This window comes from Olea europaea, unplaced genomic scaffold, assembly GCF_002742605.1.
Source record: "Olea europaea var. sylvestris unplaced genomic scaffold, O_europaea_v1 scaffold327, whole genome shotgun sequence".
NCBI classification, from domain to species: domain Eukaryota; kingdom Viridiplantae; phylum Streptophyta; class Magnoliopsida; order Lamiales; family Oleaceae; genus Olea; species Olea europaea.
Genome location: NW_019251603.1, coordinates 282,435 through 295,354, shown reverse-complemented (window position 1 = coordinate 295,354; position 12,920 = coordinate 282,435). Strand labels below are relative to the sequence as shown.

At 34.3% G+C, this 12,920-nt stretch overlaps 1 protein-coding gene across 2 annotated transcripts in view; it reads left to right on the top strand.

Moving 5' to 3' along the window:
• LOC111385759 (BUD13 homolog) overlaps nt 1-7,148 on the top strand; it is a 13,328-nt gene extending 6,180 nt beyond the window's left edge. For both annotated transcript variants that reach the window (XM_023010174.1, XM_023010175.1), the window contains exons 7-10: nt 5,495-5,598; nt 5,972-6,044; nt 6,156-6,336; nt 6,781-7,148. In XM_023010174.1, the coding sequence (XP_022865942.1) occupies nt 5,495-5,598; nt 5,972-6,044; nt 6,156-6,336; nt 6,781-6,866 (444 nt within the window). In that variant the 3' untranslated portion in view covers nt 6,867-7,148. The remainder of the gene's footprint in view (nt 1-5,494; nt 5,599-5,971; nt 6,045-6,155; nt 6,337-6,780) is intronic.
• The last annotated feature ends 5,772 nt before the right edge of the window (nt 7,149-12,920 follow it).

The window sequence follows — 12,920 nt, the reverse complement described above, 5'->3', positions numbered from 1 at the left end:
TTCTCCCACACACACATTCCTATCCTTCTGATGAATCATTTCTCGTGCCTGCAAAAAATCATCCACACAATGTCGTTCTTCCCAGGAAAGAATATACTTTGATTGAGGGAGATGATTATGGCAATACTTTATTCAATCTCAAAGAAAGAGTTTTTTCTTATAATTTTGTTGAGTATAATGCAAAGGCTAATAGGCCCAAAGCCTCTCCACTGTTTTAGCCACTTTTTTCTTAGGATCGATACTATTGAAGTGGCATTGACACCTCGTGGGAGAAGTTTTCTTTAAACAAATCTTTAACTGCTTTTACTGGGTCTGGTAAACCTGTATTCCTGCAAGTTTGGTACAAAAAGGCCAAAAATTCATCATGGCATGCTGAACTGTCTTTATTTAATGAGAAAACTGCTTATTTGATTTCATCTTCATCAGACAGACTACCGAGGTTATGGTTTTCATTTGGCTGATTGACCTGAGGTATATGTCAAATAATGTTTGTGTTTGCTGAAACCTGTTCGTATCTCAGTGATTGTTCAAGTATGTAGCTGCTTAGATTTATAGCCTGTCTTCATCTTGACAGTAGGTGCCATTATCCAGTAGTATATGGGATATTTTGGTTTTGGTCCTCTTCCTTTTGACTAGGCATAGAAAAATATAGAGTTTCTGTCTCCATTTATGATCCGTCTTACTCCTGACCTTTGTCTCCAAATGCCTTGCTCTACTGCTGGGTATGATTTAAATGGGCTTATGCCTTTTAAACGTCAGTTCTTGCTACTTCTTTAGATTTATTGTACTGTTGCTCTTTTTCTAGTGCCTCTCTTTCTCCGTTCTTTATATTAGTGAAATCTTTCCAAAAACCAGTTTATTACACCTTAATCTTTTTTAATCTTTTCAGCTTTTATGTAAAAGAAATCCAAATATAACTTTTGTATAAGTAATCAGGGGAGTGTGTCAGATACTGTAAAGAAACTTGTGATTTTTGGGATATGAATTTGAAACAGGAAGAACTTCGCAAGGATTTGATGCAGATAGAGAGAAATAGTTCAGATAAGGATTTTAAATAAGAATTAATTCATATTAAGGTTGTTTAGATAGATTAAATTTAATCTGATATTTTGATGAAGTTCTAGATTAATAGTTCTTTTGATTTTAGATCAATTGCTCAATATATAACAAGGTCTAAAATGCGTGCCTAGGCGTGAGGTGCCGTCAAAATGTTTTGCTTTAACAATAAACGTGAATTAAGCTGTAATTTGTTAAGTTGGCTGCTTTATGCACCTAGCTTGGGGGGCTTTATTAATTTATTTTTATTTTTTTCATTAAAAAAATTTTTTTATTTAACTTTAGTTTATTAACTTTTTTTTAATAATTTTTTAAAGACTTTTATTTGACTTTAGTTTTAAAATTTTAAATGAGTTTATCTGTACAAAAGACAATTTTTTTTGATAGGTCTGTACAAAAGACAAAAATGATTGTCCCATAAAGATTTAGATAAAATTTAAGTTATGATGCTATCTATACTATGTAATTATGTTTTTGAAATTTATCATTTTGTGGAAAACTTCAAAAGTATATATAAAGTTCCTATAAATCTGTAAAGTATGATTTGTTTAATTAAAAGTTGAAACTATTAAAAATAATCGAGCTTTCACATTTCGAAAACTTGAAAATTATATAATTGATTAATTGTAGGAATTTTTAAATTTAGTATTTTATAATTTTAGTTGTTTGGTATGTATTATTTTAATTATTAAATGATTTTTAAAATGATTAAGTATTTAAAATAATAATAAAAATAAGTAACACCTTTGTGGGTAGGTTCGTAAAGCTTGAAGCTTGACCTTCATGTTTAGCCGTGTTTTATGCTTTGTAGAAGGTTTATTCAATGTAATAGATACCTCCCCCCCTTTTGAATATATGACAAATTTGATTTTGTTCTTTGCTCGCTTCTCTTTTTGGATTCCTTTTCTCTTCTTGTTCTTCAATGGTTTATTGTCAAATGAATATGCTCATGCGTTAGAATCTTTAAAGATTTAATAGTAAAACCATGTTCCAAGACTAAGGGGCAATGATAAGATTTGTCCTTACAAACATAGGATTTGATTGTTGAACGCTGGAAATTTTATGAGTCTACATTAACCAGTATTATAAAGTTTCTCTAGAAAAATAGAGGAATAATAAAGGAACTTCTATTGAATTGAAGAAGCAAATTACTTTAAAGAAGAAAACTTTGATAGGAATTCTCTCTGCTATCTTCTCTCTATTATCAATTTTTTCCTCCTTCTACCATCCTTTTTACCTTTATTTATGGCTACTTCCCAACTGACTTTTTCCAACGACTTGCTCTTCAACTAATCCTCTTTTATATGACCACGTGATCTGGGGATTCCTCTTGTATATGCTCAGGCGATGTGGCTTCATGGAAGAGTGCTACAGATGGATTCAGTTTAGTATCTTTACGGTTTCCTTTTCAGTTTTGGTGAACGGCACTCCTGAGTGGTATTTCCGGAGTAGTAGAGGTTTGAGGCAAGGGGATCCTTTGTTTCCATTGCTATTTGTTATTGTTATGGAGGCTATCAGTAGGATGCTTGAGAAGGCTGTGGGGTAGGCTGTTAAGGGGCTTTATGATTGACCAATTGCAGGTATTCCATTTGCTATTTGCAAACGACACATTTATCCTTTGTGATGCAGATGCGGAGCAATTCAGGAACTTGCGTCGTCTGCTTCTATACTTTGAAGCTATATCTGGATTGAATATAAAATTGGGGAAAGCCGAGGCTATTACAGTGGAAGATGTCAATAATATGGAGGAGTTGGCCGCCATATTGGGTTGTAGGGTTGCGTAGTTGCCTATGTCTTATCTTGGTCTCCCCTTAGAAGAACACTTTAAAAGTATACTTATTTGGAGCAGTAATGTGGAAAAGGTGGAGAGGAGGCTAGCGAGTTCAAAACGTATGTACCTCTTAAAGGAGGCTGTCTTACCTTCATTAAGTCCATCCTATTGAATCTCCCTACTTATTTCTTGTCATTGTTTCCTATTTCTATCTCAATGGCAAAAAGATTAGGAATTATTCAAATGGAGTTTTTATGGGGAGGGGTAGAGGAGGAAACTTCGCTTAGTTAATTGAGGTGCAATTTGTTTTCCCATAAGGACGGGGGGCTCGGATTGAGGAGTCTGGTATTGTTTAATAAGGTCTTGCTGGGTAAGTGATTGTGGTGATTCGGTATGGAGAGGGATAATTTTTGGAGAGAAATTATAGAGGCAAAATATGGTGTTATAGAAGGTGGATGGTGATCAGTCGAGTTTAATGGTTCTTATGGGGTGAGTTTCTACAGGTATATCCGATGAGGGTAGAGTGACTTTGGGGATAGATTGACGTTTGTGATGGGGAATAGCAATACTATCAGTTTTTGGGAAGATTGTTGGTATAGAAATTGGCCGTTAAGAGTGGGGTTTCCTTCTTTCTATCGTATTGCTTTGATGCCATCTGCTACGGTGAATAAAGTCTTACATATACATGTTGAGAATCTTAGCTGAAACATTGCTTTTGGGAGGGTTTGCATGACTGGGAGTTGGGATGAGTATGCAATGCTTCTAATCTCTTTGTATGAGGTGCACATTAGGGCGGAGAGAGTGATTGTAGCAGGTAGTACTTATTTTAGATCCTTATTGGGACTTGTGAAGAGCTTATTCCCCTGGAAGATGGTATAGCAATATAAACTTCTCCCTCAGGTGGCATTTTTACCATGGACGATTATGAAGGGATATGTGTTAACGGTGGATAACCTCCGAATAAGGGGTTTTATGTTACGGAGTAGTGTTATATGCATAGGAGGAATGGCCAGAAGATTGACCACTTGTTCCTTCATTGTGACGGTGCTCGTTCCATGTGGAACGATATACTGGCTTCTCAACACATGGATTGAGTTTTTTCGCAGGATATGGAGGATGTATTGAAAGCATAGAGGAGAAAATTTTGTAATAAAGATAGCAAGCTTGTTTGGGACCTTATTTCAAGGTGCATCATCTGGTATGTGGTAGAAGAGAAATAACCGCTGTTTTGATGATCATACAAGGACAATAGAGCAAATTAAATAATTATTTTTTTTTGACATTGTATACTTGGTTTAACATTGCTGCTACTACTCATAAAGACGGACTGTCCAATTTTATGTTGCTATTTTCTTGTATAAATTGATAATACACTTCCTATATATTATTCGTAATTAATAAAATATCTGATTCTTTATTATTAAAAAAAAAAAAAAAAAAAAAAAAAAAAAAAAAGAGAAGAAGAAGAAGAAAGAAAGAAAGAAAGAACTTGTAAGAATCTATCTTCAAGTTAGCAACTTAAGTCTTTAATGAAATCAGTAAAGCAATGCAGCGGATTTGGACAAGGCCTTTAAGACTCCTAGAAGGATCTTTGTGAATACCTCGAGTTCCATCTATATCATAAAGTTGAACTTTGTTACATGTATTGAAATAGACTAGAGATACGTTTCTTTAATACTATCTTCCCAGTAATCCTAGAACTTACTTTGTACCCCCCCCCCTCCCCGGCCCCCACCTTTTATTTTTTATTTTTTTTGAGTTAACCACAGTTGTAAAACCCTCCACAGATGTTCTTTGCTTTATGCCTTCTACATCCCCTCCTGAATATTTTCTGCATTGTACTTTGTTAATAGAATCCTATTCCTCATCGAGCACCAACAGCTGATTAGCATTTTGTTCTTGCTCCTTTCGGGGAATAAAAACAAAAATCAGTGTTCGGCATGTTTGATTCCATGGAGGCTCTTCCATGTTTTCTTGAATCAGGAGATTAGTGGCATCTAGAAGTTTTTCCTCTTGCTGAAGCAATTCATCAAAACCTTTTGGGCATTCCGGTGCACTCTCCTCTGTATCCCCTTCTTCCAAGTAATTGGGTCATCAATTATGGTTTTCCCTTGTTCAGAACCATTTTTTTCGCATAATGACTCTTCCTCCTATTGTTTTCTTAGCACGATCGATTATTTCTTATCCTTCAGTTCATCCTTCCCTCGTTCCTTTTCTCATTCTTTACTCCAAAGGCTGCTTAGCTTCATGACCAAGATGTTGGTACATTGAGCAATAATCTGGCACCTTTTAGTTTATGAGTGTCTGCCAGATTCCAAATTGATCATTTCTAATCCCTAATCTGTCCAATCTGGGGCCATTGACATCCATGTCAACACATGTTCTAGGTGGGCTTGGTCTTGATCTTTGTCTGGTAGCTTCATCCACCTTTTTGTTTTCCCAACACTGAGAAACAATTGAATATAAGATTGCCTTGAGTGGTTGTGAAATAGTTGTTATTATCTCATCATATATAATCTTTGCAATGACCTGTACATAGCATCCATGGTTTGATTTGATTCAGTTTATAGATTTTACCCGCTATGAAAGCCACGGAGTGTTTTCATCGGCAGGGAATGACACGATATATTACTTGTCTTTTGTGGATTAACTGTATTTTTCATTCAGGAAATAAAGCTGGAATGGGGTAAAGGATTAGCTCAAAAGCGGGAAGCCGAGGCTAGAATGCAAGAATTGGAAGTTGAGAAGGATAAACCATTTGCAAGGAGCAGGTAATGGTAAAAATACGATGGTGTTAATTGTTTCATTTGTTAGGCTGTGTTGATGTTAAGAGGACGTGTAAAATAATTTGATAAAGTACTGAATGTACAGTTAGCATGTTATTTCGTTTGAACATGCCTGAAGTTTCTGGCTGTATTTTGAGATACATGCACAAACGAAATGGATGAACTAAGATTGGGAAACTCTTGTTAATGTTAGTCGTACTTTGCGTATGCATCAATAATTTGTTTAGAGCTATCAGTTTATGTAGATGATTACATGATTATTGTCCTCTTTCTTACTCCAAATTAGTTTGAGGTGCCTAGTTTCTCGTCAAGTGTTTTGCATTTGCCCTCTGACCTTGTGCCAACCTTGAATTTTTAGGGATGATCCTGAACTTGATAAATTGTTGAAGGAAAGAGTCAGGTGGGGCGATCCTATGGCGCACTTGGTCAAAGTAGGTTACTTATATTTGTTCATCTGAGATTGATTAGTTCTCTATTTTATTCTATACACTTATTATCCTCTGATCTCCTGTACATATTACATTTTACGTATGATGTTTCAGAAAAAGCATTTGGAGCCAGTTCTTCCAGATCTAGGTGAGGGTGCAAAGATGAAAGAATCAGGGTTCATAATTCCCCAGGAAATCCCAAGTCACAGCTGGATAAGAAGAGGACTGGATGCTGCTCCAAACCGTTATGGGATTAAACCCGGGAGACACTGGGATGGTGTTGACCGCAGTAACGGTAAACTCACTTTCCATCTTTTATTGAATGCAAAGTGTTAATTTTTGGCTGTAATTCCAATCTGAAGCAAAATTTGTCCCTTTCTACGCACTGATGGTTTCTGTATCCTGGCTTTACTGTTTTTAGGCCCAGCACCTGCTTTCTTATAAGTAAATAAACACGTTTTAAAATTAATAAATTTTTATATTGATAAAATGAAAATAAGCTACTTATTTTTATTGCAACGTCAGTACTTTTTGAGCGACTTTTCTCAATTTAAAGGAAGAAAAATGTAATCTATCCAAAAATCATGAAAAAAGCAACTTTTTTCACTATCAAAATGCATAGATGTGCTATAACATTATGCATGCTTAAGTGAAAATTAGATTTATAATATTGACAGACCTTCAAAATATTTCATTTGTTTCTCTATGTATATCATGGGTTTTTTCCTGCATCTTATAGGTACTGAGAAGGGACTGTTCAAAAGGATGAATGATCAAAAAGCTACAGAGAGGGAAGCATATTTGTGGTCTGTATCTGATATGTGAGTTGCTTCAATGTAAGTGGATGCTATTTACAGAGGAATGGAACGTCGATTCTGTAAGATTCAAGGGATTATTGGTACTAGCTGCCACTTTTATGCATCCATGAGTCCCTTGTAAATTTACTTTCTGAGTTTAGTAGCTATTGCGTACGGAGTTTCTTGGCAATTTTGAAGCACGTTTTTGACTCCGTATTACAAATGATTTCACATTTAATAGAGATTGTAACACAGTTGATCGATTGTGGACATTAAGCTCTCGTCTCCATGCTGTTCTTTGTTATTTCCAGTCAAGTGTGTTACATCTCTTTATAGGATGCTATTTGGTCCCCAGATATCTTTGCTTTGATTGGATTGTTATAGGAACTTCGGAAGAAACTCTGATGATTAAGAAATGTATATCTTGGATGGACTTTGGTACAGTCTTTTGTCACCTTACTTTCTATGAGTAGGAGGCTTCACTTGCTGCCAGTTAAAGCTTTTCTTGTGAAATCCGACTTCTTCCACTCTTCTGGCTACTGGACATTGGATCTTTCAGGGTGTGAAGCTACAATTTTGAATTCTATTAACACGTTTATTGCATTGGCATAAGGTTAAGTTTCAACAGAGCTCTGCAGCTTTTGACTCCGAAAGAGGGAAAATAGTAATCTCAGATAAATAATCGTGTGAATTTGGAAAAGGAGATAGTGATGTCAAATTGAATCCCAGTAAGAAAATCACCCTGCTAAACTAAGAAGCCCATATAACTAAAAATAAACGAACACAACCAGTTATCAACTTAATTAAAAGAGAAAAGGAAAATAACGGATTCTAAAAATTTCATTTCTCCATTGATCCACTGTAAGCAATTGGAGCTTATTTGCAGAAACGAATTAATTTAGATAGTCCGGTTCATTTCTCCATTTATCCACTTTAAGTATAGAGATTTTTGAGAATTTTAAGCATAAGAAAGAGCTTTAAAGGGTATGCTATCAATATTCTATACATCGGGGGTTGCTAGCTTGAGTTTAAAGGGGAGAGATTTATTTAATAATACGTGTTATTTTATTCCCAACAATAACTATGCTATAGGGAAGTGAACATAAATTATCGAATGACAAAGAAAGTACTATAAATTACAAAATTCGAGATGAGATAAGACCAAAAAAGATTATTAAAAAATGTGAGACTCCAGCTGCATAATTTGAATAAATGTTTCTATAAGATTATTCCAAAAAAAGACATTTCTCCTTGTTAATTGACCCCACCATGTTGTATAATTGTACCCAAGCACCAGTATCAGTTCCACTTTTGACATTTTTCCGTGTTAATTAATTGACCTCGCCATGTTGTATTATTGAACCCAACCACAGTAGACGACTTTAATATCTACTAGTCAGTCTCACTTGCATTCATCTCTCTTATCTCTTGCTTCCTGTCTTACACAAAAGATAACAATGGCTATCGTCGAAGCTTTTGTTGGTGCAATTATCGATGGCTTGGTTGAGAACCTGGCCTCTGGTGAGCTGCTGAAATTTCTGCGTCGTGTAGGAATCGATGCTCAGCTGAAAGAATGGCGTACAACTTTGTCGATGATCCAAGCCGTGCTTACTGATGCTGAAAAAAGGCAAACAGAAGACGTAGCTGTGAAACTGTGGCTGAACGATCTGGCAAATTTGGCTTATGATACAAAATTTGATTTTTAAAATATTATATTGCTCAAAAAGTGAAATGAATTTGTAATATCAATATTCTAAAAGGATATTGTAATTATGCTCTTGAAGAGAACAAATCTTGTTGTGTTCCTGAATAAGCACGATTTAATATGAGAAAATTTGCTCATATATGCATGAAGAAACACAACTCAACTACATAGGTATTCAAGAAAAATATTATTTTGATATTTTCAAAGGAATAAAAGTTCGATACAAATCAATATCTCAGAAAAATATTTCTTAGTCTCGAAAATTAACTTTATATAAGTGCAAATCTAAAAAATATGTTAATGTTTCTGTAGAAACATAACTTGTATACAAAAGTTTATATCATGAGACATGTGTAACGTACTTGTAATACATAAATTCGTTATTTTTGCAAGTGTATAAATCGTGACAAGCAATAAAAATAGATTTATAAAGTTCAAGCATTGTTCTGCAGAGATTACTATCTATAGTTAGTTTTTAAACTAACCCAACTTCAATTTAAGTAAAACAGTGTCCAAGTATCAAATCAAATTGTAGTTTGTACTACTCCACTAAATTAAATAAAGAAATCAAATTAACATGTAAATCATCTAGCTTCCCGACAGTGCTTTCCATTTCTGGGCCATGGTACCTATATGCTAGATATATNAGCATAATCTTGTTTTCCTTTGCTCTTATTGTCCGCCCATTTTTGCTTTTCTGATTGTCTAGTATGCTGTTTTTCCTCCCTACTAATGCGGTTCTCGAAATCAGCCAATTGTGCACTTGCCAACATATCATGATAGTTTTCAAGCTAAAGTACTATGACAGTCCATTTCAAATCATCCCTCAAACCCTGCTCAAAATGTCTCGTCTTCTTGTCCTCTATAACTATAAACTCAGGAGCATAATGAGCCAACTCTTTAAACTTCTACTCGTACTCCATCAAAGTCATTGAGCCCTAAGTCAAAGTGAGGAACTCAGCCTCCTTCCAATTTTGAATACTCATAGAAAAGTACTTTTTTAGAAAGGCCTCCTTGAATTCCTCCCGTATCCAAACATGACGAAGAGCCCTTTAATCTGGCAGTGGTGCCCCACCAATGCCTAGCACCTTTACGTAGCATAAAGGTTATACATATCATCTTTCTATGTTTTGGGCAGTCAATGAGTTCAAAAATCCTCTCCATACCCACCAAACAATCCTTTACTTTCAAGGGGTCCGTACTACCCTGAAAGATTGAAGGATACTATTTCTTAAACTGCTCGAACATAGCAGCAGTGGTCTTAGTGTTGAGGGTAGCTTCATGTTGTTGTTCTGGTAGAGGTGACAATAAGATGGTGGTGTTGGTTGTTGAAGAGGTGGTGGTAGCATCGTAGCTTGTGCAAAAGTTTGCATCATAGCAAGAAATAGCTGGGCAAATTGTGGGTCAATTGTATTAGGTTTAGGCTGAGGCTGAACGGTTGTGTGGACTCTTAGTTTTGATTATTGCTATTGTTAGTCCTTCTACTTCGGGGTGCCATAACCTTAATTAAATGATAGTAACTACTTAGGATTAAGTCAAATTGAGGAATGAAACATAAAGAAATAACATGCTTTATTTATAAACACTCATAAGTTTACATAAATTACGAACCATCAAGCATACTAAATGTCTAAACAAGCTGAAATTCATAAATTTAAACATATAGTAAACTAGGCATCGTCTAATAGTTCTTCCTAATACCCTTTCTTTGATTTGCCTTCATTTTTTTTCCTCAAGATTTGGTTTCGGATCAATAGCAGAATATGATGCGGGGTTGTATTCTTCACTTGGGTCTTCTTCAACATAATATTCCTCATAGTCAACTTCGAGTATTGTTATGACGTTGCCCAAATTGGGTTCATAGCCTGGCATCTTACTGGTACCCCTAACGTCTTTACGATGCACCCTCTACCTTTCCCTCATGTATCGGAGTAGTAGAATATGAGGGGTCTGGTAGTTGAAGGTCTCTTTGATTCCCTTGATAAACTGCCTCCTATAAGGAGTAAGTGTTCGGTCAAGTTGATACACGATCTCATCCCTATGTAATTGATATTTATTTGCCCTTGCCCCTCGGTAAATCTTTTCCATGGCATCTAAGTGTTTTATCAAACCGTGGTTCGAGTTTTTCTTGTAATTCCTATGCAATCAAATAAAATGACTGCGCTTTTCAGTTTGACTGGTTTGACCTTGTCCACTTACCATCTATTAGAAAGAAAGGAACGTAATTACTTTTCTTTCCAAAAGAACTTTTCAATTTTTTTTACTACTACTATTATTAATATTATCCTTTTTTTTACACGAAGGTAATGATAAAAGAATCAATTATTGTACCAGAAGTTGAAACTTTTAAGAGAACGTACTAATAAACATCCACAAATTTTCCCTTGTTTTTACATTGGCAACGATAAAGGGATGAGTTATCGTGCGCGGATTCATTATTAATCTTATTCATGTAATGCATGATTGTATATTATTGCAAACTTAATCTCTAGTTGAGTCATTCCCACTAAACTTAACATACATTTAAAATCACATAGCTACATCTATATATCTCATGGTTTCTACATTAGTGTAAAATCTATGATTGAGGTCTTCTATCAATAATATAATAGCAAACACCTATAACATACAAACTTTTATATTATTATTGACTTTTATGCATAATAAGCCTAAATAAAATTGCAATTCTGTTCTCATTTTGTCATGATATTCACGATTGCTATTTTTATGAAATTAGCATGCTTTCATACGTGAGATGGCATGAATACTTAAAGTGCATACATACCTGGTTCAAGGAAGTTGAGACATGGAGGATGGCATAGTGGCTAGTGACTTAGAACAACTTAAATTTTCATTTTAAATATCAACTGACTTAAAAAAAAAAACCATCTTAATTATTGGGCCCTGATCGATTCTTGGATTAAAACTTATAGATAGTATTATGCTATTTAGATAATAGCGCCTAACTAAATAAACCTATTCTAAAATGCACTTTGAAAAAAACCAATACCATATCAAATTAAAATTCAAATACACATATTCTGCACAAAATGGGACAACCCATTAATGGAATTTTTTTTTTGTAAATTTTTTTTTATTGTGTCACTATTCACGATGATCAGTGACTGTGTGTTACTATTCATATGAACAGTAAAAAAAACTTTTTCTTTAAACAAAAAATTTTGTAAAGCTCAAGATTTTGAAAATATATGCTATGTCTATAGAACCGATTTAAAAACTTTTAGCTCTGATACCAATTGTGATGGCCCGAATCCTCTCAATTCTTTCGTAAGACCTAAAATAAGAACACGAAATAATTGTATTTTTCTTCGATAAGTAAATAAATTTTGGTTTTACCATGTAGCTGCAAAAAATAAATAAAGAAAATAATTCCAATATAACAACTAAATTGGAAATTCAAAGTTGTGTTTTAAACACAAAATAATTTATTGATCCTGACCCATTGCCATCTCCACGTTGACTGCCTCAAACCATCAATTACCTCAAGGGAGAATTATCATAGAGTGAGATTTATAAAATCTCAATAAGTACGCCATGAATTATTATTATGCATAACTTAAATGAGCATAATAATCATAATCAACATAATGGAGAACAAGAATTTTACCGAGCATAGATGTGTAGTACTACTAAACTTCAGTCCCCTTAACATAATCATAATCATATCATGCCATATGGGAACCATAATAATTTTCTTGAAATTCATAACATAATAATAATCCAATATAGACAGTGTACTTACAATGAAATTTGAAATAAAGAGCAATAAATATTTGATCTCTCAATAATTTTCACCTCGGCTTATGAATGCATGTATGTGTACATTATTTAGACTGAAAAATATAATACAAAGTGATAGCACGTGAATGTGAATGAGGGGTTTAAATAGGACAAGATTAGGCATGTATCATTAAGGAAAAATTCATGATGGTGAAAATTGTTTCTTGAAATTTGTAAAATGTGCAAGAATCTCTCTCTCATTTCTACAATCATGCATTTACACTACACATTACCTTATGTTTGTTCTATCAAGCATATATCAAAAATTTTCTATATGTGTTTGACAAGAATTCAACCTTTCTTTAAAACAAAAACATGTGGAAATTAACAGTTATAGTAAGTTTGCTACAAGGTCCTAGAAGGTGGATTAACCTTCAAATGAGCCCCTAAATTTTCAATTCTAATAATTAGACCCAGAAATTCAGGTACATGTATTATATCAACCTTTTTCATTACAATATCAACATGAGCAACTTCACGCACAAAGTGATACCTTACATCAATGTACTTAGTTCTCTCATCGATTATTGATTCTTTAGTAAGAAAAAATGCCCTCTGACTATCACAATATATCAT